This window comes from Sapajus apella, unplaced genomic scaffold (assembly GCF_009761245.1).
Source record: "Sapajus apella isolate SASKATOON/1434 unplaced genomic scaffold, GSC_monkey_1.0 scaffold41, whole genome shotgun sequence".
Classification (NCBI taxonomy): Eukaryota; Metazoa; Chordata; class Mammalia; order Primates; family Cebidae; genus Sapajus; species Sapajus apella.
This window is the reverse complement of record NW_022436981.1, coordinates 14920877-14946953: the sequence shown is the minus strand read 5'-3', so window position 1 is coordinate 14946953 and position 26077 is coordinate 14920877. Positions and strand designations below refer to the sequence as shown.

At 38.6% G+C, this 26077-nt stretch overlaps 1 protein-coding gene across 1 annotated transcript in view; it reads right to left on the bottom strand.

Annotated features, from left to right (window-relative positions):
- Window positions 1-26077, bottom strand: part of PRIM2 (DNA primase subunit 2) — a 329319-nt gene that overhangs the window by 237553 nt on the left and 65689 nt on the right. The window contains exon 10 of the mRNA XM_032299377.1: window positions 25221-25358. Coding sequence (XP_032155268.1) covers window positions 25221-25358 — 138 coding nt within the window. The remainder of the gene's footprint in view (window positions 1-25220; window positions 25359-26077) is intronic.

The following is a 26077-nucleotide window of genomic DNA, read 5'->3' as shown; positions in this document are numbered from 1 at the left end:
CACATATTATCAGGTATACACTTTACTCTTTCCTTTTATAAACAATACACCAATGTGCAACCCCCAAGTTACTTTAGTTTTCTCAACAAATCAAGAGATGCAAACATGCAGCTCTCACAAGGTAATTCATCAGATCCTGAGCACCCACTCTATAAGGCATTATGCTGGGTATCAGGGATCATTAAGCTGAATATAGCACAATCTGTACCCTGGAACCGCTGAGGTATTTAAAACATGCAATGGAAACACCTGTTTCAGGGTAAATCAGAGAAAGCAGGAGAGACAACAAACTATAGTAGAAGAGGCACTGAACTTGAGTTTTGAGAGACAAATAAAAAAGACCCAGGTCTTTCACTAATGAGAAACGTGGGTTCTGGTAGGCCACTCAACCTTTCTGAGGCTAGATTTTCATGGGCAACATGAAGAGGCCTACTTGGTAAGTGTTATAGAAGGCCTCTTAGAAAACACTTTGCTAAGCACTACCAAGCATAATAGAACAAACAAGTATATCCACTGGTCTTTGGGAGGTAGTTAGGTCATGAGAGTCTGCTGCTTCTTTCTCTACTCTCAACCATTTGAAGATACAATGAGAAAGCCATCTGCAAACCAGGAAGCAGGCCCTCACCAGCCACCAAAATGATGACAAATAAATGGCTGTTGTTGATATTGCCCAGTCTATGGTAATTTGTTACAGCAGCCCAAACTAAGACACAATCTATAAACCTACAGCTTATTGTCTTCTTGCCAAGGAAGAGGATGGGATAGCACACAAATAATTACTATACAAATTCTAAAATCCTTTCCTGCTCTAAAAATTATTTCTTTTGTTTCTTTTCAAGATAGAGTCTAGCGCTGTCACCCAGGCTGGAGTACAGTGGCATGATCTCGGCTCACAGCAATCTCCGCCTCCCAGGTTCAAGCAATTTTCCTGCTTCAGCCTCCCAAGTATTTGGGATTACAGGTGCCTGCCACCATGCCCAGCTAGTTTGTATTTTTAGTAGAGACAGTGTTTAACTGTGTTGGCCAGGCTGATCTCGAACTCCTGACCTCCTGATCTGTCCACCTCGGCCTCCCAAGTGCTGGGATTACAGGTGTGAGCCACCACACTGAACCTCTAAAAATTATTTCTATATGCTAACATTTACTGGTAACTAGAAAACAAAGAATACTTGAAATGAGAGAATCATTAAAATACTTGCCAATAATTTCCATAAATATGAAACACAGAACTACACAAAGCACTATAAAGAGAAATAAAAGGACAATTCAAAACTTCTTAAAATATTCTTCACATGAACTTTCATTTCAAATTCACACCAATATATAGCACTTTGGAATTTTCAAAAAAACTTTCAAATACCATACTGGCTCTGTTATGAATGAAACCTGTTCTACCAAAAACCTGGAATATTTCACTAGAACAAGAAAATAACTTTTACCCAGTACTATTCTGCGAATTGTGCCAATAGCTTTGTTTTTCTAAAATAAAATTACGTGTGTGTATTATAATGTCTAATTTTTCTGTACATACATTTACATATGGAGAAAAATGTGAAGATGTTTCACATCCCTATTGCTAAAACACATCTCCAACAATAACACCAGTAGTTTGCAATGATTCTAAGCTGGATGTGTGCAAGAGCAAGTACTGAGGTGGGGAAATAAATTACTAACATGTATTCCCACTTTTCTCCGTTTTAAAACCCCCATTTTGGCCAGGTGCCATCTGTGGCTCACACCTGTAATCCAAGTACTTTGGGAGGCCAAGGCAGGTGGATCAAAAGGTCAGGAGTTCAATACCAGCCTGGCCAAGACGGTGAAACCCAATCTCTACTAAAAAACAAAAATTAGCCATGCACAGTAGCAGGCGCCTGTAATCCCAGCTACTCGGGAGACTGAGGCAGAAGAATTGCTTGAACCTGGGCAGCAGAGGTTGCAGTGAGCCGAGATTGTACCACTATACTCCAGCCTAGACAACAGAGTGAGACTCTGTCTCAAAAAATAAAGGAATAAAAAATAAACAAAACCCCCATTTTATACTGCCTATATCTGTACATGGTAGGGATAATATTTTAACTGAGGGGACACAATCAAAAGTGTGGAAACCACCAGCAAACACACTAAAATTCAAACTCATAAGCTTGGTGATACTCACTCTTACAATTTGATCTTCTGCTATTCTTATTCATAGACATTAAACATATTCATACCAATCATACCACTAACACCATTCCCCAAAGACAGGTTATGCTTTCCAGTGACTAACCATTTACAGCTACTACTCTCTGTAAGCTGCACATCTCCACCTAGCCAAATCATTTAAACCCAGTATCAACTATCTTTTCTCAAACTTCTCTGAACTTAGGTAATACAGATTTCAGATTACTCCTCTGTTTCATCTTGTCATTGTCACCTTGTCACTTAATGGACATCTTAGCTCCCCCTACTACAAAGAGAGTTACTGAGGACAAGGGTCGTGTCTCATCAACTTCCCATTTCCCATACCTAGGCATCATGAAGTCAACTTGACATATGTTAGAGAAATGTGGGGTCTCCAGCCATCTACTACAGGTGCATTTGAGCCAGCAACAGGTCCATACCTCCCTGGGACAGAGCTCCCAGAGGGAGGGGCAGGCTGTCATCTTTGCTGTTTTGTAGTCTTCACTGTTGATAACTCCAGGTACTGGAAAAATCTAAGATGACTAGGAACTGGAGTGGGCCCCAGGATATCACAGCAGCCCCATGGAAAAGTGGCCAGCCTGTTATGTAGGTCCCTGTTCCCATATTATCTCATCACTGGGCAGGTCCTCCAGGCCTGGGCCTCCAGCCATCCCCTGCCAGATATAACAACCCAGTAGCAGCTCTGCAACTCCCTGGATAGAGCAACCAGGGGAAACTGAAAGGCTCCCTGCCACTGCCTGTGCAGTGGAAATGCCCTTGCTACCCTCTGACTAATGAAGAAGCAAAGACCCTCAATGCCTTATCCAAACCTCCAACAGGCTGCAGCTGAGCCAAGGGGAGGAGACCAGTCCATCTCCCATGGGTTCCACCTACCCCCATCACACCCCAAATGCTCATCACCAGACAGGGAACCCCTGGCTTGGGCCCACAGCACAGGCCCACCCTCCACCCTCATCTGATTGCACTGGGTGACTACAGAATTGCACCTCTCTAAGGTGGAGCCCCCATAAGACAAGCAAAAAACCCTTGGCACAAACAATACTAAGGTCCCTTCCTCTGCTGTCTCCAAGTTGGGGAAGGAACATAAACACTGAGATCATCCAGAGCTGCACTGGCAGCCCAGGAGTGGCAAGCTGCAATCTACAGCCAATACTCAAAAGGGAGAGGATCCCACGCATTAAGAGAGAACACAGCTTCAGCTGTGAGGAAACACGGGGAGCCACAAAACGAAGCAAGAGTCTACCAAGTGATTAATATGCCAGAGTGCCACCTGCTGCATCATACCCCAAAGCTCCAACACCAAAAATAACTTGCTAATATACCCTCCTCTTAAACCAACAACAAGAAGTTAGCTTCACATCAAGATTCTACACAAAGGCTTGGCCCTGTGAAAACATAAGAAAATAAGTCTATTGACTTCTCAATAGACTACTGACTACTCATTCTACACTGCAGTTAAATTAAGAACCAATGCAAGAATTCCAATAACTCAAATGACCAGTGTTGCATGTTCTCCAAACAACCACACCGGCTCCCCAACAAGAGTTCTTAACCAGGCTGAGCTGACTGAAATGACAGAAATAAAATTCAAAATATGGACATCAAGAGTTAAACCCAATCCAAGGAAATTAAGAATCAAAAAAAAAAAAAAAAAAGATAAAGGAGTAGAATGACGAAATAGCCACTACGAAAAGGAACATAACACATCTGACAGGGCTGAATAACACACTACAAGAATTTCACAATGCAATCACAAGTATTAATAGCAGAATAAACCAAGCTAAAGAAAGAATCTCAGAACTTGAAGACTGGCTCTCTGAAATAAAACAGTCAGACAAAAATAAAGCAAAAAGAATAAAATGGAATGAACAAAACCTTGAAGAAGTATGGGATTATGTAAACAGGTCAATTCTACAAATCACTGACATCCCTGAAAGGGAAAGGGAGAAAGCAAACAACTTGGAAAACATATTTCAGAATATCATCCACAAAAACTTTCCTAATCTTGTGAGAGATGCCAACAATTAACGTCAGGAAATATGGAGAACTCCTGCAAGATTCTACACAAGAAGATCATCCCCAAGACACATAATTATCAGACTTTCAAAGGTTAAAATGAAAGAAAGTATGCTAAAGGCAGCTAGAGAGAAAGGACGTGTCACCTCAAAGGGAACCCCATCAGGCTAAAACAGACCTCTCAGCTGAAACCCTACACGCCAAAAGAGATTGAGGGCCTATATTCAATATTAATTTAAAAAAATCTTCAACCAAGAATTTCCTATCGAGCGAGACTAAGCTTCCTAAGTGAAGGAGAAATATGATCCTTTTCAAATAAGAAAATGTTGAGGAAGCTCATTACCACCCGACCTGTCTTACAAGAGATCTTGAAAGGAGCACTAAATATAGAAGGCAAAGACTGCTACCAGCTAATACAAAAAGACACTTAAATACACAGAATAGTGACAATATAAAGCAACCACACAAACAGGTCAGCATAATAACCAGCTAACAACACAATGACAGGATCAAATGTACACATATCAATACAAATATTTAATGTAAATGGGCCACATGTCCCACTTAAAAGGCATGGGTGGCAAGCTGGATAAAAAAGCAAGACCCAATGGAATGCTGTCTTCAAGAGACCTATCTTTTAATGGGTCTTGTAATGACAACCATAGGCTCAAAATAAAGGGACAGAGGAACATCTGCCAAGCAAATTGAAATCAGAAAAAATCAGAAATTGCAATCCTAATTTCAGACAAAACAGAATTCAAACCAACCAAAATATTAAAAAAAGATAAATAAGGGTATTGCATAATGATAAAGACTTCAATTAAACAAGAGGCCTAACTATCCTAAATATATATGCACTCAACATAGGAGCACCAGATTCATACAGCAAGTTCTTAGAGACATACAAAGAGACAAAGATTCCTACAAAATAATATTGTGAGACTTCAACACTCCACCAACAGTATTAGACAAACCATTGAGGCAGAAAATTAACAAAGATATTCAGGATCTGAACTCAAGACTGGACCAAATGGATCTGATGGACCTCTACAGGACTCTAAATCCAAAACCAATAAAATGTACATTCTTCTCATCACCACAAAACAAATGCTCTAAAATCGACCACATAATAGGACATAAAACAATCCTCAGCAAATGCAAAATAACATAAATCATAACAAACACACTCTTGGATCACCATGTAATAATAATAGAAGTCAAGACTAAGAAAATCACTCAAAACCATGCAATTACATGAAAATTACCATGCCTCTGAATGACTTTTGGGTAAATAATGAAATTAAGGCAGAAATCACAAAGTTCTTTGAAACTAATGAGGACAAAGATAAAACCTATCACAATTTCTGGGAAACAGGTAAGGCAGTGTTAAGAGGGAAATTCACTGCACTAAATCCCCACATAAAAAGTTAGAAAGATCTCAAATTAGCAACTTAATATCACAACTGAAAGAATTAGAGAAGCCTGAACAAATCAACCCAAAGCTAGCAGAAGACAAAAAAATCACCAAAATCAGAGCTGAATTGAAAGAAGTCAAGGCATGAAAAACCATTCAAAAGATCAACAAACCCAGGAGTTGATTTTTTTTTTGAAAATATTAATAAGACAGATAGGTGACAAGCTAGACAAATAAATTAGAAAAGAAGATCCAAATAAACACAATTACAAATGACAAAGGGACTGTTACCAGAGACCCCACAGAAATAAATATAACCATCAAAATCTACTTCGAACATCTCTATGCAAACAAACTAGAAAACCTAAAAGAAATGGATGAATTTCTGGACACATTCACCCTCCCAAGACTGAACCAGGAAGAAATCGATTTCCTGAATAAACTAGTAACAAGCTCCAAAACTGAATCAGTAAAAACAGCTTGTCAACCAAAAAAGCCCAGGACCTGAAAGATTCACAGACAAATTCTGCCAGCTATATAAAGAAGATCTGATACCATTCCTACTGAAACTATTGCAAAAAATTAATGAGGAGGGACTCATCCCTAACTCATTCTATAAGGCCAGTATAATCCTGATACCAAAACCTGGCAGAAACACAACAACAACAAAACTTTAGGCCAATATCCTTGATGAACATAGATGTAAAACTCCTCAACAAAATATTTGCAAGCCAAATCCAGCAGCACCTCAAATAACTAATCCACCATGATCAAGTAGGCTTCATTCCAGGAATGCAAGGTTCGTTCAAATGTGATTCACCACACACGCAGAACTAAAGACAAAAGCCACATAATTATCTCAGTAAATGAAGGCTTTCAATAAAATTCAACACTCCTTCATGTTAAAAACACTCAATAAACTAGGTATTGAAAAACCACACCTCAAAATAGTAAGAGCCATCTATGACAAACCCACAGCCAACATTATACAGAATGGGAAAAAGCTGGAAGCATTCCCCTTAAAAACTGGCACAAAACAAGGATGCCCTCTCTCACCACTCCTATCCAACATAATACTGGAAGTCTGGGCCAGAACAATCAGGTAAGAAAAAGAAATGAAGGGGATCCAGAAATCATCATGGTAGATGAGAGAAAGACTTGACTGCAGCTCCAGACAGAGTAGCAGGCGGAGGCTTGCACTGTCAATTTTAGCTCCAGATCTAGTGCAAAAACAAGTGAGTAATCCTGAGAGGACCCACAAACTCTCTCATGAAAGCATACTGCTCCTGTAGGACCCAGGAGATACCTTCAAGTACTGTGAGTGCCCCAACGGCAGAAGTGGGAAAGGGAGACTCTCTTCTCCCGAACACACAATCCCACTGTAGAAACTGAAAGACTGTTTCTGGGAGAAGTTTCTGCCTTTACCTGAAGCTGAGTCAATTTGGAGAGCCAAGGAAAATACAGGGGTAGAGGAAGCAGCATAAAGGCCCTGGGAGCTCACTGGATCCCCCAGCAGGCCATTCCTGCCTGGCACCACAGGGATCCAACGGGAGGGAAGCCAGAGGAACAGGGGGCAAAACTCCACAGGGAGAAGGAAAGCTCTAGCTGAACTGTGTAACAATTTGAACAGGGTGAGAAGCCTCCTGGCCAGAACTTGGAAGAGGGCACAAATCCAGTATGCACAGTCCACATGCAGAGGAGGAACCAAGCCCTTTTCTTTTGCACCTGGGAGGCAGGTAGCCTGGGGCAGGTTTTCAAGCCTGTCTCATCCTCCATCTGGAAACAGATTTGGGGCCAATGTGGGGGTGGGGCACATGATGGGAGTGAGACCAGCTCTTCCGTTTGTGTGGGAGCTGGGTGAGGCTTGTGACTGCCGGTTTTCCCCCACTTCCCTCACAACCTGCATGATTCAGCAGAGGCAGCCATAATCCTCCTAGGTACACAACTCCAGTGACCTGGGAATCTCACCCCTATTTCCCACAACAGCAACAGCAACAGCAAGACTCACCCAAGCAGAGTCTGAGCTCAAACACACCTAGCCCTGCCCACACCTGATGGTCTTTCCCTACCCACCCTGTAGCAGAAGACAAAGGGCATATAATCTTGAGAGTTCTAAGGTCCCATCCACCACTGGTTCCTCCCCCTACTGCCACAGCTGATGCTCTCTGAAAAGCGCCACCTCCTTGCAGGAGGCCAGCCAGCTCAAAAATAGAGCATTAAACCACCAAAGCTAAGAACCCTCAGAGTCCACTGCACCCTCTGCCACTTCTACCAGAAGGGGCACTGGTATCCATGGCTGAGAGACCCACAGACAGTTTACATCACAGGACTCTGTGCGGACGAACCCCAGTACCAGCCTGGAGCCATGTAGACTCATTGGGTGGCTAGACCCAGAAGAGAGACAACAACCACTCTTTTTTGAGCAGTTCAGCTCAAAGAAAGCCACATCAACAGAAAAAGCAGGAGAGTACTACATCAAGGGAACACCCCATGGGACAAAAGAATCCAAACAACAGCCTTTGGCCCTAAACCTTTCCTCTGACAGAGCCTACCCAAATGAGAAGGAACCAGAAAACCAAACCTAGTAACATGACAAAACAAGGCTCTTCAACACACCAAAAAAAAAAAAAAAAATCACAGTAGTTCACCAGCAATTAATCCAAACCAAGAGGAAATGTGATGTACCTGAAAAAGAATTTAGGAGGTTAGTTACTAAGCTAAACAGGGAGGGGCCAGAGAAAGGTGAAGCCCAGTACAAGAAAATCTAAAAAATGATACAAGAAATTAAGGGAGAAATATTCAAGGAAACAGACAGCTTAAAGAAAAAACAATCAAAAATTCAGGAAACTTTGGACATACTTTTAGAAATGCGAAACGCCCTGGAAAGTCTCAGCAACAGAACTGAACAAGTAGAAGACAGAAACTCAGAGCTTGAAGACGAGGTCTTTGAAATAACCCAATCCAACAAAGACAAAGAAAAAAGAATAAGAAAATATGAAGAAAGCCTCCAAGAAGCCTGGGATTATGATAAACGGCCAAACATAAGAACAATCGGTGTTCCTGAGGAAGAAGACAACTCTAAAAGCTTGGAAAACATATGTGGGGAAATACTAGAGGAAAACTTCCCTGGCCATGCTAGAGACCTAGACATCCAAATAATAAGAAGCACAAAGAACATCCAGGAAATTCATCACAAAAAGATTTTCGCCTAGGAACATTTTCATCAGGTTATCCAAAGTTAAGATGAAGGAAAGAATCTTAAGAGCTTTGAGACAGAAGCACCAGGTAACCTATAAAGGAAAACCTAACAGATTAACAGCAGATTTCTCAGCAGAAACCCTACAGGCTAGAAGGGATTGGGGCCCTGTCTTCACCCTCCTCAAATAAAACAATTATCAGCCAAGAATTTTGTATCCAGCAAAACTAAGCATCAAAGATGAAGGAAAGATATAGCATTTTTCAGACAAACAAATGCTGAGAGAATTTGCCATTACCAAGTCACCACTACAAAACTGCTAAAAGAAGCTCTAAATCTGGAAATAAATCCTGGAACACATCAAAACAGAACCTTTTTAAAGTATAAATCTCACAGGACCTACAAAACAAAATACAATTTAAAAAACAAAACCAAAAATACCAAGGTACACAAGCAACCAAAAGCACAATGAATGGAATGGTTCTTCACATATACTAACACTGAATGTAAATGGCCTAAATCCTCCACTCAAAAGATACAAATTGCACAATTCATAAGAATTCACCAATCTATCTGCCGCCTTCAAGAGACTCACCTAACACATAAGGACTCACATAAACTTAAAGCAAAGTTGTAGAAAAAGACATTTCATGCAAAGGGACACCAAAAGCAAGCAAGAGTAGCTATTATTACATCCATCAAAACAAACCTTAAGGCAACAGCAGTTAAAAGAAAGAGGGACATTATATAATGGTAAAAGGTCTTGTCCAACAGGAAAATATCACAATCCTAAACATATATTCACCTAACACTCAAGCTTTACTAACACACCTTAAGAAGTGAGATAGACACGAATATAATCAAAACCATGTAAAAACATAAAAATTAAATAACCTGCTCCTGAATGAGCATTGGGTGAAAAACAAAATTAAGATGGGAATTTAAAAATTATTTGAACTAAATGACAATAATGATACAACCTATCAAAATTTCTGGGATACAGCCAACACAGTGCTAACAGAAAAGTTCATAGCCCTAAACACCTATATCAAAAAGACTGAAAGAGCACAAACTGATATTCTAAAGTCACACTTCAAGAAACTAGAGAATCAAGAACAAATCAAAGCCAAACCCATAAGAAGAAAGGAACTAACCAAGATCAAAGCAGAACTAAATGAAATTGAAACAAGAAAAATAATAAAAAAAGATAAATGAAACAAAAAGCTGTTTCTTTCAAAAGATATCTAAAACTGATAGACCATTAGCAAGATTAACCAAGAAAAGAAGACAGAAAATCCAGATAACCTTACTAAGAAACGAAATAGGAGATATTACAAGTGACACCATGGAAATACAAAAGATCATTCAAGGCTACTATGAACACCTTTACATACATAAACTAGAAAACCTAGAAAAGGTGGATAAATTCATGGAAAGATACAACCCTCCTAGCTTAAATCAGGAAGAATTAGATATCCTGAACTGACCAACAATAACAAGCAGCAAGAATGAAATGGTAATTTATAAATTGCCAACAACAAAAAGTCCAGGACCAGATGGATTCACAGCAGAATTCTACCAGGCATTCAAAGAAAAATTGGTACCAATTCTTTTGACACTATTCCAAAAGATAAAGAAGAAACCCTCCCTAATTCATTCTATGAAACCAGCATCACCCTAATACCAAAACCAGAAAAGAACATAACCAAAAAAAACCAAAAAACAAAAACTACAGAATGATATCCTTGATGAACATAGACACTAACATCCTTAACAAAATACTAGCTAACTGAATCTAACAACATATCAAAAAGATAATCACCATGATCAAGTGGATTTCATACCACAGATGCAGAGATTGTTTAACATATGCAAGTCAATAAATGTGATACACCACATACACAGAATTAAAAATCACATGATCATCTCGATAGATGCAGAAAAAGCATTCGACAAAACCCAGCATCGCTTTATGATTAAAACTCTCTGCAAAATTGGCATACAAGAAACATACCTTAATGTAACAAAATCCATCTATAACAAACCCATAGCCAACGTAATACTGAATGGGGTAAAGTTGTAAGGATCCCTTCTAAGAACTGGAACAAGACAAGAATGCCCACTCTCACCACTCCTCTTCAACATAGTACTCGAAGTCCTAGTCAGAGCAATCAGACAAGAGAAAGAAAGGGCATCCAAATTGGTAAAAGGAAGTCAAACTGTCACTTTCCAACATAATGATCATTGACCTTGAAAACCCTTAGGACTCCTCCAGAAAGCTCCTAGAACTGATGAAAGAATTGAACAAAGATTCTGGATACAAGATTAACGTATACGAATCAGTAGCTCTGCTATACACCAACAGCAACCAAGTGGAGATTCAAATCAAGAACTAAACCACTTTTACAATACCTGCAAAAAAAATAAAATACTTAGGAATATACCTAACCAAGGAGTCAAAAGACCTCTACAAGGAAAACTACAAAACGCTGTTGAAAGAAATCATAGATGACACAAATGGAAACACATCCCATGCTCATGGGTAGAATCAGTATTGTGAAAATGACCATACTGCCAAAGCAATCTATAAATTCAATGCAATACCATCAAAATACCACCATCATTCATCAAAGAATTAGAAAAAACATATCTAAAATTCATACGGAACCAAAAAAGAGCCCACATACCCAAAGCAAGGCTAAGCAAAAAGAACAAATCTGAAGGCATCATACTACCTGATTTCCAATTATACTATAAGACCATAGTCACCAAAACAGCATGGTACTGGTATAAAAACAGGCACATAAACCAATGGAACAGAATAGAGAACCCAGAAACAAACCCAAATACTTAAAGCCAACTGATCTTCGACAAAGCACACAAAAACATAAGGTAGGGAAAGAATATCCTTTTCAACAAATGGTGGTGGGAAATTGGCTACCCACATGTAGGAGAATGAAACTGGATCCTCATTTCTTACCTCATGCAAAAATCAACTGAAGATATATTAGGGACTTAAACCTAAGGCCTGAAACTATAAAAATCCTAGAAGACAACACTGGGAAAACCCTTTTAGACATTGGGTTAGGCAAGGATTTCATGACCAAGAACCCAGAAGCAAATGCAAAAAAAACAAAAATAGCTGGGACCTACTTAAACTAAAGAGCTTTTGCACAGCAAAAGGAACAATCAGCAGAGTAAACAGACAACCCACAGAGTGAGAGAAAATCTTCACAATCTATACATCTGACAAAGAACTAATATCCAAAAGCTACGACAAACTCAAATTAAGAAAAAAAAATCCCATCAAAAAGTAGGCTAAAGATATGAATAGACAATTATCAAAAGAAGATACACAAATGGCCAACAAACATGAAAAAATGCTCAACATCACTAACAATCAGGGAAATGCAAATTAAAACCACATGGCAATACCATCTTACTCATGCAAGGATGGCCATGACCAAAATCAAAAAACAGTAGATGTTGGCATGGATGCAGTGAACAGAGAATACTTCTACACTGCTGGTGGGAATGTAAACTACTACAGCCACTATGGAAAACAGTGTGGATATTCCTTAAAGAACTAAAAGTCGAACTGCCATTTGATCCAGCAATCCTACTACTGGGTATCTACCAGAGGAAAAGAAGTCATTATTCAAAAAAGGTATTTCCAATGCATGTTTATAACAGCACAACTCACAATTGCAAAATCATGGAACCAACCCAAATGTCTGTCAATCTATGAGTGGATAAATAAACTACAGTATACATATATAATCAAATACTACATAGCCATAAAAAGGAATGAATGAACAGCATATGTAGTGACCTGGATGAGACTGGAGACTATTATTCCAAGTGAAGTAACTCAGGAATGGAAAACCAAACATCGTATGTACTCACTGATATGTGGGCACTACACTATGAGGATGCAAGCCATAAGAATAACACAATGGCTGAGAAATAAAAGACTACAAACATGGTGAAGTATATACTGCTTGGGTGATGGGTACACCAAAATTCCATGAAAACTTTGACTGTCTCTATCAGTTTTATGTTTCTTTTTATTTGAGACCTAATTTTTCACTAGTTATTGGATTTATGAAAGAATTTTGATATTTGACGAATTTTTGGCCACTGCAAAACTTTTTAGAATTGGATGAATTAATTAACTATAAACATAATGTAAATGCTAAGAATAAGGGAGAATCAAGTTACCATTCAGCTATTACTAATTTAAAAAAAAAAAGAAATGAAGGGCGGGCATCCAAATATGAAGACAGGACATCAAGCTATGCCTGTTTGCAGATGACATAATTTTATATCTAGAAAATTCCAGTCAGAGTCCAAAAGCTCCTTTAGCTGATAAACAATTTCAGCAAAGTTTCAGTATACAAAATCAATGAATGAAAATCACTAGCATTCCTACACACCATCAACAGCCAAGCTGAGAGCCAAATCAACAAGGCAATCCCATTCACAACTGCCACAAAAAGAATAAAATACTTACGAATACATCTAACCAGGGAGGTGAAAGATCTCTACAATAAGAATTATAAAACACTGCTCAAAGAAATCATAAATACACAAGAAAGTGGAAAAACATCCCATGCTCATGGACAGGAAGAATCGATATCATTAAAATGGCCATACTGCCCAAAGCAATTTATATGATTCAATGCTATTTCTATCAAACTACAAACTACCAACAACATTCTTCACAAAATTTCAAAAAAAATTTTTTTTAAGTTCATATGGAACTAAAAAAGAGCCTGAATATCCAAGGCAATCCCAAGCAGAAAGAACAAAGCTACAGGCATCACATTACCAATTTTAAACTATACTACAGGACTACAGTAACGAAAACAGCATGGTATGGGTACAAAATCAAGCATACAGACCAATGGAACAGAATAGACAGCCCAGCAATAAAGTCACACACCTACAACCATCTGATCTTCAACAAAGCTGACAAAAACAAGCTGTGGGAAGACTCCCCATTCAATAAATGGTACTGGGATAACTGGCTAGTCATATGCAGAAGATTGAAGCTGGACCCTTCCTTTTACCATATACAAAAATCAACCTAAAATGAATTAAAGACTTAAATGTAAAACCCAAAACTATGAAAACCCTGGAAGACAACTTAGGTAATACCATCCTGGACATGGTAATGGGCAAAAAATTCATGACAAAGACACTAAAAGCAACCACAACAAAAGCAAAAACTGGCAAATGGGATCTAATTAAATTTAATAGCTTCTGCACAGCAAAAGAAATCATCAACAGAATACACAGACAACCCACAGAATGAGAGAAAATATCTGCAAACTATGCATCTGACAAAGGTCTAATAACCAACATCTATAAGGAACTTAAATATAGAATAGACAAACAAGCCCATTAAAAAGTAGGCAAAGGACATGAACAGACACTTCTCTAAAGAGGGCATACATGTGGCCAAGAAGCACATGAACAAAAGTTCAGTATCAATGATCATTAGAGAAATGCAAATCGAAACCATAATGAGATACCATCTCACGCCAGTCAGAATGGCTATTACGAAAAGTCAAAAAATAACAGATGCTGATGAAGGTGCAAAGAAAAGGGAACACTTATACACTGTTGGTGGGAGTATAAATTAGTTCAACAATTGTGGAAAGCAGTACAGCAATTCCTCAAAGAGCTAAAAGCAGAACTATCGTTCAACCCTGCAATCTCATTATTGGGTATATACCCAGAGGAATATAAATCAGTCTACCACCAAGACACATGTACATGAATATTCACTGCAGCACTATTCACAATAGCAAAGACATGGAATCAACCTAAATGACCATCAGTGACAGACTAGATAAATAAAGTGTGGTACACATACATTATGGAATACTGTGTAGCCATAAAAAAGAATGAGATCATGTCTTCTGTGGGAACATGGATGTAGCCGGATGCTACTAACTAGCAAACTAACACAGGAACAGAAAACCAAATACTGCATGTTTTCACTTAGTGGGAGCTACATGATGAGAACTCTTGAACACATAGAAGGGAACGAGAGACACTGGGGTTGACCTGAGGGTGGAGACTGGGAGGAGGGAGAGGAGCAGAAAAGGTAACTATGGGTACTGGGTTTAATACCTGGGTGATGAAATAATCCGTACCACAAACCCCCATGACATTAGTTTACCAAAGTAACAAACCTTCACATGTACCTCCAAACTTAAAAGTTTAAAAAAAAAAATGTGTGCTGAATAGACAACAAATTGTAAACTGAATCTTAGAAAAAGCTTAACAAGCCAGTATCTCACAAACAGAACAACAATCAACTTCAGCTGAGCATCCTCAGTCAACAAACCTGTCAAACCAGAAAGGCCATATGTTTATTTTCTACCCCCCACTAAAAAAGATTTTTTTTTCTTTTATTAGGTTGGTGCAAAAATATTTGCAGTCTTTGTCATTAAAAGTAAAGACAAAAACCACAATTACTTTTGCACCATCCTAATAGTTTCATGGCTTTCAAATGCAACGTTTTGTTTCCTACAGATCAGTACCAAGGAAGAATAAATGAACCGGTGCCTGACAGTAATGGTGGAGGTGAAGGCAAGTTATCCACTACTTGCATATTGATGAATTAGCTGCAGCACCGACCAGTTCACAGTGATCCACTTTAAAATGGCATTAAATAATCAGGAAGTATATTTAAAAAGACTATTAACCAAAACCCAAGAAATCAGCTAGGTGGACACAGATAATAAGAAAACTTCTACATGATTCCCAAGTAAGTAACCATTGAAGAAAATTAATTATATTTAATCACAGTTTAAGGAAGCAAATTGAAAACTACTTTTAAAAAGAGGATAAAAGACTTAAGAGGATTCTAAACTCTTTAGAAATAAAAATTACTTGATCAAGTGCCTACAAAGCATATTTTTCTGAACCAGCAAATACTTAGTGAGCCACAGACCCAACTGGTACTTTTTAAATGAGAAAAAGGAAATCCATTTCAAAAAAAGAAAATCCTTACTTTTCTCTTGACTCCAAGTAAGAGCCACTTAACTGCGTGTCAATTATTTTCCTGAGAACTTATCAAAGTCCTTTTTTCTATATCTAAATAAGGTATGTATAAATATGTTTTCTGGAACATTTTACCAGTACCCTCTAATGATGAGTCTCACAAATAGAAAGTGAAATTAAGGCCAGGCATGGTGACTCATGCCTGTAATCCCAGCACTTTGGGAGGCTTAGGTGGAAGAATCACTTGAGCACAGGAGTTCTTGACCAACCTGGGCAACATAGGGAGACCCCCCAGCTCTCTTTTTTTTCTTTTTTTGAGATGGAGTCTAGCACTGTTTCCCGGGCTGGAGTACAGTGGTGCGATCTCGGCTCACTGCAACCTCCCGCCTCCGGGATTCAAACGATTCTCCTGCCTCAGCCTCCCAAGTAGCTGGGATTACAGGCGTCAGCCACCATGCCCAGCTAATTTTTTGTATTTTTGGTACAGACGGGGTTTCGCCATGTTGACCAGGCTGGTCTCAAACTCCTGACCTCGTGACCTGCCCACCTCGCCCTCCCAAAGTGCTGGGATTACAGGCGTAAGCCACCGTGCCCAGCCATAAACATTTATTGATAAAAACTTAGCCAGGGATGGTGGCACATGCCTGTGGTCCCAGCTACTCAGGATGCTAAGGCAGGAGGATCACCTGAGCCTGGGACATCAAGGCCACAGTGTGCTATAATTGCACCACTGCACTCCAGCCTGGGTGACAAGAGTAGAGACCTTCTCTCAAAACAAACAAACAAGTGAAATGAGTCACACTGTGTGAGGGAAAAGATTTTTGCCTCAAAAAAAATCCAGCTGCAATTTAAGGATCTGCCCATTTTCTAACAACAAAGTATGTTCCCTGCTCAACGACATCAAGTGGAGGGGTATGGAAACCAAACTCAACTCTGGGCCCCCTTCCTTCTCCACTGACATCCTACACGCTTCCTAGAGTCTCATGGCTTCATAGTACTCTCCCCAAAAATTCAGACACTTAAATCCCAGTTGGACCTTGCCACCCCCATTTGCATAACCAATAAGCACCTTCTACTTAACATAGTCGGAATGGAACTCTTGATTTTATTTTACGTACTCTTCTCAGAATCTTCCACATCTTCGCAAAGGCATCACTCCCTAAGAAATTATTCAAGCCAAAATTCTAGCCAGTGTAATACAGTGGTCAAGAACATAGACTATGATGCCAGACTGTACGGATTCAAATACTGCTTCTGCTCCTCACAACCTGTACAAAGATACTACAAGCCTAAGAAACTGACTGTGGTACCTGCCTCATAGGGTTACTATACAGACTAAATGCATTAATTCATACAAAGCATTTAGAACAGCACTTGGCAAATCCTAAATTTTCATTAAGCTTAAACTCTCATTATATGCTGATTCTTCTCTTTCTCTCACAACCAATCCACCATGTCAATAATACTTCAAAAACTAACTGAAATCCACTGACTTCTCTCAGTCATATCACCACACCCAATCCATTTCAAGTCACTCTCTAGATGATTGTGAGAACTTCCACACCAGTCCTCCTACTTCCATTCTTTCTTTATCCTCCAAAATGTTTTACAAGCAGCAGTCACAGTAATCCATTTAAAATATAAATCAGATCATATCACTCCCTTATTCAAAAATCATCCAATGTCTTTCCACTATATTAGGCTAACAATAATCAGACTCTTTACCCTGGTTTATTCAAACTCCCAGAGAGTCCTACCTCTAGCCATTGCAGTCTCATCTCGTAGCACTCTACTGTAGCTCACTATGCTCTAGCTACTCTGGCCATTTGACTCTTAAAAAATGCCAAGCTTTTAAGCTGTTGGTGGGAGTGTAAATTAGTTCAACCATTGTGGAAGACAGTGTGGCAATTCCTCAAGGACCTAGAAATAGAAACTCCATTTGACCCAGCAATGGAATTGCTGGGTTATATATCCAAAGGATTATAAATCATTCTATTATAAGGACACATGCACACGAATGTTCATTGCAGCACTGTTTACAATAGCAAAGACTTGGGATCAACCCAAATGCCCATCAATGATAGACTGGACAGGGAAAATGTGGCACATATACACCATGGAATACTATGCAGCTACTAAAAACGATGAGTTCGTGTCCTTTGTAGGGACATGAATGAACCTGTTCCTACAGGTTCTCATTCTCTGAGAATGATGAAACCATCATTCTCAGCAAACTGATACAAGAACAGAAAATCAAACACCAGATATTCTCACTCATAGGTGGGTGTTGAACAATGAGAACACATGGACACAGGGAGGGTAGCATCACACACTGGGGTCTGTGCGGGGGAAATAGGGGAGGGACAGCAGGGGGTGGGGAGTTGGGGGGGATAACATGGGGAGAAATGCCAGATATAGGTGATGGGAAGCAGGGCAGCAAACCACATTGCCATGTATGTACCTATGCAACAATCTTGCATGTTCTTCACATGTACCCCAAAACCTAAAATGCAATAAAATATATTTTTTAAAATGCCAAGATTCCCCCCTTTGAGGCCTTTGCATTAGTGACTTTTCCTGCCTGGAATGCAGTTTCCTCTATATTTGCTTGGCTGGCTCCTTCATGTCATTTATAATATTATTATTGTTTATTTCTTTGGTAATTGTCTCTCTCCCACTAGAATATATGCTTTATAAGAAGAAATTTCATCTAACTTGTTAAGTAGTGTATCTCTAGTACCCAAAACAATGCATGGATGAACAAATAAAAGTTATTTATAAATAAACCATTAAATAGAAGAACTAGCTATAGCTTCTAAAGTTGCCATATGAAGCAGAAAAATCTATCTTTCCCTCATTTTTCCCTAATTGGTTATCAATCTATTGTATCGTAGTTCCAAATTCACCCCTTGTGCCTGCTCTGTATAGATCTTACTATATTTACCTTTGAATATTTTATCAGAGTTTAAAGACCTAAATCACCTGGTTATACAACTCCTGACAAAGGCACAGTTACCATCAAAAGATCCTGAGAATTACAATCAGAAAACATGAGATCAAGTCAGGGCTCCAGCTATTATTAGCAGACATAATCTTGGACAAATTACTTTGTCCTCTCTGAGCTGTATTTTCCTCATCCATATAATGCACAATATAACTCCTATCTCTCTCAGAGACTTGTAATGGATCAACAGCATGTATAAACAGTACCCTGTGAACAAAAGGAAGTTTCTATCATTATTTGCTATCTGTCAGTTCAATGAAATTTCACTGAGCACTAATCCTATGTGTCACATGCTAAACCAGATTAAAAAAATTTGAATTAAGAGAAATCCCTCACTCTCAAAAAACTTACTTTTGCCGGGCGCGGTGGCTCAAGCCTGTAATCCCAGCACTTTGGGAGGCCGAGGCGGGTGGATCACGAGGTCAAGAAATCGAGACCATCCTGGTCAACACGGTGAAACCCCGTCTCTACTAAAAATACAAAAAATGAGCAGGGCATGGTGGCTCGTGCCTGTAATCCCAGCTACTCAGGAGGCTGAGGCAGGAGAATTGCCTGAACCCAGGAGACGGAGGTTGCCGTGAGCCGAGATCGCGCCATTGCACTCCAGCCTGGGTAACAAGAGCAAAACTCCGTCTCAAAAAAAAAAAAAAAAAAAAAAAACTTACTTTTATTGAGGAGGAAAACACATAATCATAATAATTTCACTGGAATTTGGTAGTGTACAGAATGCTGTGGGAACACAAAGGAGATACACTTAACACAATCTTGGGACTTAGGGGAAGGTTCCAAGAGGCGGAGCCACAGAGTTCCTATCAAAGGAGAAAGTAATGTAAAATGTTTATCCGACCTAAAGCATGTTCAAAAGCCAGATAGTTGTATTATAAAAGTCACATGATCACAGGTTAAGAACAAACTTTCAGATATCACCCGGGGTAAATAAAACTCATCAATTTTCTACTCCCCGAAGAACCATTTATTTCATCCATTACCAGTCATTAAGATACCTTTCAAAAAATCTACTTTAGGGTACTTTTTCTTATCCTATAAGAGTATTTCCAATTATATAGCTGAAATTTTTCAATTACATACTCCAAGATCAAAACCTTCCTCAACGGAAAGACGGTAATAAAGAGACCACAGCAATAGGTTTAGATTTCTATTTCACCACAGCCCTAAATGAAACTCCTTCGCTTCCCTCCTCCTTTCCACAGCTGCAGGACAGGCTCCCAGGCAACAACTCCCGCCACTCTTCTACAAAAGAAAACTGTGCTCTCTGGACCTCCTCCTCTCAACCAGGATTGGCCCTGAACCACCGGGGAGAAAGTCAAGCACTGCCTGAGAAAGCAAGTCACTATCTGCCTTCTATTACACCCAAGACACCAAGGCCAGAACGCTCCACAACCCACCTGTAATCAAGGCAAATCCCTTTCTTTCTTTCTTTTCCTTTCTTTCTCTTTCTCTCCTTCCTTCCCTTCCCCTCCCTCTCTCCCTTCCCCTCCCTCTCTTCTTTCTTCTTTCTTTTTCTCTTTCTCTCCTTTTCTCTCTTCTCTCTCTCTCTCCCCCTCCCTCCCTCTCCCTCACTCCCTCTCTCTCCCTCCCTCCCTCTCCCTCCCTCCCTCCCTCTCCCTCCCTCCCTCTCTCTCCCTCCCTCCCTCTCTCTCCCCCTCCCTCCCTTTCCCCCTCCCCCTCCCCCTCCCTCTCCCTCCCTCTCTCTCTTTCTTTCTTTCTGACAGGGTCTCACTCTGTTGCCCAAGTTGTGGTTCAGTGGCATGATCAAGGAGAGCCTTGATCTCCTGGGCTCGAGTGATCCTCCCACCTCAGCCTCCCAAGTAGCTAGGACTACAGGCGCATGCCACCAAGTCCGGCTATTTTTTCTTTTCCTTTTCTATTTCGGTAGTAGAGATGAATTTTTACTATGTTGCCCAGACTGGTCTCAAACTCCTGAGCTCAAGCAATCCTCCTGCCTTGGCCTTCCAAAGGACGGGGGTTACAGATATGAGCCACCACATCAAGCCACAATAAATCCATTTAAAGTAAATCTAAATCCATTAAAGTTGAACACGAATATACTCAATACCCTACAATTCCGTTCTTAAACATATAACCAACAGAAATATTTGCTAAAATATGTTACAATGTTCACAACGGCAGTATTTATGATAACCAAAGGAAAAAAAAGGAAAAGCCAAATGCCTATTAACAATAGAATGGATAAATTTTGATAAAGTCAATCAGAATTAGGCTGAATCAAAAGTCATGTAATCTGACAGAATGCAATGAAAAGAACATAGCATAACTTCTATAACAGTATTGCTTAAAATGAATAACTTGAATATAAATAGGCAGCAACATCAGAAAAATACAAACTGAGAGATACAAAATAATTAGCTAATAATCTTCAAAAGTAATGAAGTCCATGAAAAACTGACAGAAACTAAGAATCTGTTGCAAACTGAAGGAGACTAAAGAGACGTGACAACTAACATGTAAATTAGAACTGCATGTGGGATATGACTGAGACAACTGGTGAAACTTGAATGGGGTCTGAGGGTTAGACAGTAGTAACTTATCAACATTAATTTTCTTATTTTGACGTTTAATTGTGTTTATGGAGGAAAATGTTCTGTTTGTAGGAATTAAACACTAAAAAGTATTGGGGGTAACAAGACAACAGGCTAGGAATTTATTCTCAAATGGTTTAAAGAAAAAGTTACCATTTTCTACTTAATTTCTTGTAAGTCTATGATATTTCAAACTTTTTTAAAGTATTAATTTTTTAAGTATGTTTGGAGGGGGGAAAATGAGTAGAAAGGAGTGAAGGGAGTTCAGTTTATAAATACTGTATTTCTTGTCAACGAGGTACAAAGCATAGGTGCAGTTTGCTGAAAATGAATTTATTACAAACTTAGGAACCAAAGTTTTGTCCTTTCTCTCAGTATAGATCTCTCATCTATACCTATAGATTAGAAAAAAATTGTAAAATTCGGCAAAAATCTGCCACATATCCTTCTTTCTACACTGGAATATTAGAATGATACATTAAATCACAAATATACATAGATTATCTTGGCTTACCTAAAATAAAATGTGCAGCAAGTGTAAAATTTTTTTTTTTTTTTTTGAGACGGAGTTTCACTCATGTTACCCAGGCTGGAGTGCAATGGCGCGATCTCGGCTCACCGCAACCTCCGCCTCCTGGGTTCAGGCAATTCTCCTGCCTCAGCCTCCTGAGTAGCTGGGATTACAGGCACGCACCACCATGCCCAGCTAATTTTTTGTATTTTTAGTAGAGACGGGGTTTCACCATGTTGACCAGGATGGTCTCGATCTCTTGACCTCGTGATCCACCCTTCTCGGCCTCCCAAAGTGCTGGGATTACAGGCTTGAGCCACCATGCCCGGCAGTGTAAAATTTTTTTAAAGTTGATTGTAAGGCAAATTTATAAAATAAACAGTCAAAACTTATTAAAATTTATTTAAGCTTTACTATACACAAAATCAAAAGTAGCTTTAAAACCCCAAAAGTAAAAGAATTTCAGATTCATTTTTATAATTAGTTAGGCACTGGGCAGCTTGGCTTGAATAGAAATTACAAAGTGAAAAACTTCATACACTTAATACACATTAAGTGTCTTCTAGGTAGTAGAAAATTGTTGTCTGTCTCCCAATTATCATTCTCCCCTCTCCCCATTCCTACCAATCATCCATTTTTGTTTGGAATACTGTGGTTTCAGGAATATAGTGACTCTCAGCTCCCATGATCCCCCATCTACAGGGATGACGTTAGGCTAGGCCATCCCTTAAACCACAATAACTGCTTTAGTGATAGGCATGTATGATATGGGTTAAATTGTGTCCCAAAAAAAAAATCATATGTTGAGGTACTAACCCCCAGAACCTCAGAATGCGACCTTATTCAGAAATAGGATTGCTGTAGGTGCACTTAGTTACAATGAGGTCACATTGGAGTTGAGAGGTGACTAATATCCTTAGAAAAAGGGTATCCCAGTATGACTGATATCCTTACAAAAAGTAGAAATTTGGGACATACAGGGAGAATCCCATGTAAAGACTCAAGTTATGTTGCCACAAGTCAAAGAACTACCAGAAGCTACAAAAGAGATGTGGAATAGATCTTTCCCCAGCACCTTCAGAGGGAACATGGCCATGCTGACACCGTGATTTCAAACTTCTGCCCTCCAGAACAATGAGACAATACATTTCTGCTGTTATAAGACACCTACTTTGTGGTCCTTTGCTATAGCAGCCCTAGGAAACTAATAAATACAGCATATGATTCAAGCCATTTTAAGCACAGTAAATAGTAAGACAAAAATTAAGAACTGAAACAAAGAAACTCTTTTAAACAGTATGCTATAAAGAAGTAAAGCCTGACCCCATTGGTAACTATTTTTGCAACCATCAGAAAGCCAGACTGAGGATAAGGCATATGCATAAGGGTAAAGACATCTTCTTAGAAAGGGATGAAACACTCGCAAGCTATGTCTGAAGTTCATCTGTATCTAGACTTCTCAATTTTAAGACTTAGCGGATTCCATTTATTAGTTAATATAGCATAGGCTGGTTTCCTGTTACCTGCAACTCGAAAAGAAAATACTAACTAATGCAGACACTGATCCAGTACCAGGATGCTTTCTGCTACCAGAGAAAGAAAATTCCACTTTTGAGTTCCTAAGTTAGTGCCTTTAAAAATTAAAACTTCATTATCCCATATAATAAAAAGTTTGATGGTTCCAGAATTGGGTTAATTCAGCAACTCAGTGACAGCAACGTGGACTCAGATTCTTTCCAACTTTCCCATCTCTATGCAACAAAGCGGGTTGTCCTGAAGGCACCTGCCTCATCTCTAGATGACTGCAGCTGTTCCAGGCATCTCATTCAGTGACAACAATATCCAGAGGGGGAAAAAAAAAGACTACTTCATCCCACGTGCCTATTTTTATTTTAGCAAGAAAAATTTTTTTCAGAAGTCCCCCCAAAGAACTCATACTTTTTAGCCACAATTACATTGTTACACACGTAGATCAACAATTTGGAAAGAAAGAAATGACTATGATCAGCTTAAAAGTAATATTAACATGCTAGAAGTTTTCTGAAATGTATGGTGATATTTTTGGTTGTCGTGGAGACTGGGGCCACCACTGGCATTTAACAGATGACAGCTAAGACTGTCCAATATTCTGGAAAATATTTGATTATTTCACACAAAGAAATGTGGTCTAAAATGTCAACAGACAGAAAATGGGTGAATAAAACTAAGAATAATAAAAGATGAATGGCCAAACAGCAGACAAATATCAGTGTCCTCCACAGAGGTTTACACCTCTAAGAAAAGTGGTGAAAGACACTTTTCTTGGCTATAAATAGAATATAATCTAGGGTAGTGATGGACAAGTAAAGAAACAATTTAAAAGCATCAACTTTAATGATGATAAAGAACAGGATTAGGAATGGAGAAGGAATATATTAACAGTTACTAAATACCTGTTAAGCTAGGTATTCTCATAAATTCCTTCATTAAATAAAAACAGTTAACATTTTAGTCTTCCCATATGCCAATATAGCTAAATTATGCATATTGAGGCAACCCCAGAGAGTCAATAAAAATTTATTTGTATCAGAAAATACTACAGTTTTTAACTCAGAAGGAAAGGTTGGCATATACTTAATCTATAATCAGTACAGCTTAAAAGTCATAAAAGTCTGAAGTCCTCTTGTGCATGAAGTATAAAAAAAGTATTAAAAACTAGACTCAGATTAAAAGACAACTGTAAAATATGTGTTTTACATATAAAAATATGTATAGTTTTAAGATATCAACACTTAAGAGTCACACTTCCAACAAACTACTTAAAAGTCACTGATCATGTCATTTACTCAACACAGCTACCTCCAAATTCACCCACTACGGAGCTATTCATTGCAGCAACAGTATATCACTATGTCAGTACTTAAGCATTTAGATTTTCTTCTATAATGTCTTCTACCAATACCAAATGCTAATTAAGAACAGAAATCTAGGAGTTATATCTACCACAGGCCACACTAAATTGTTAAGAGCCACATATGAAGTCTATTTCTAAGGAAAAAAAGACATGATCTTGAAGAAACCCACAGAGGTTACTCACAAAATTAATCACTCACCATTGGTATTAGTAGGATCAAAGAAAAAAATTTTTAAAACCAACTATTGGTAGTAACAAATAAAAACCTAGGAGTTTTGGGATTAATAGTACAACATCATAAGTAATTTGAAAATCATTACGAAAATTAAATTAACCTATTTCCTAGAGAAACATAGAACAAAACTACCAAGGGTATATAACTGGAAGTGTGAACATGTCAAACATGGAAATAAAGTGAAACACTTACTGCTAAAGCCTTGGACAGTTTGGCTCTAAATTCATTCAGGATGATTGCCACAATGTCCTTAAGAGGTACGTAAGCAAAGCCATCTTCCAAATAGACTTTCCTTCCTCGAAACAAATCCAGAGCATCAGCAAAAGGGATCTGAATTAAGAGCGAAATAGGGAAAATAAGTCAGCACCTGTCATTAAAAAATCCTCCAAAGTCTTCCTATGTATTAAGTATAAACAAAGAAATTCATTAGTCCTAGCAGAGTCAAAAGAATAACAAAATGATTGATTTATCCTCCTTAAAACTCGACAGCATCAGGAAAGAGTGGCAGTAAAAAAATATGTTCATTTCAGAGTTGACGCTTTGAAAAATAATAACACTAAAAGGCCAAGTTGGAATGCTTTCTTTTATTTCTTAACCTCCGAATTTACCAAACATAATCCCCAGGATTTCAAACTCTTAACTTAAGACTTCTACACATGTTGCATTCACCTCACATGATATATCCCACATTCTATTCTGCATCAGATAGAATGGTAATTACCTAATTGCTAAACAACAGTGCTAAAAATTACTTAATAAGTAAAGTAATTCCAATTTTTTCATCTGTGTTTCCATTCTCACTCGAGAGAAATATACTGAGAAAGCTAATCTCAATTCTAAGAAATAGAAATAATAAGCATTCAGTTTTGCTATTAAAATAAGTATTTGCCCCAGAATTTATTTTTAAAAGTTCTTAGATTTTTTAAGCCCTATGAACAATCCTAAAATACTAAGAGATGAGCAAAATATGTTATTAGTAAACTGTAAAAATCATTCTTACTCTCCAATACAGAGTTTTTCTTTTTTTCTTTTTTTCTTTTTTTTTTTTT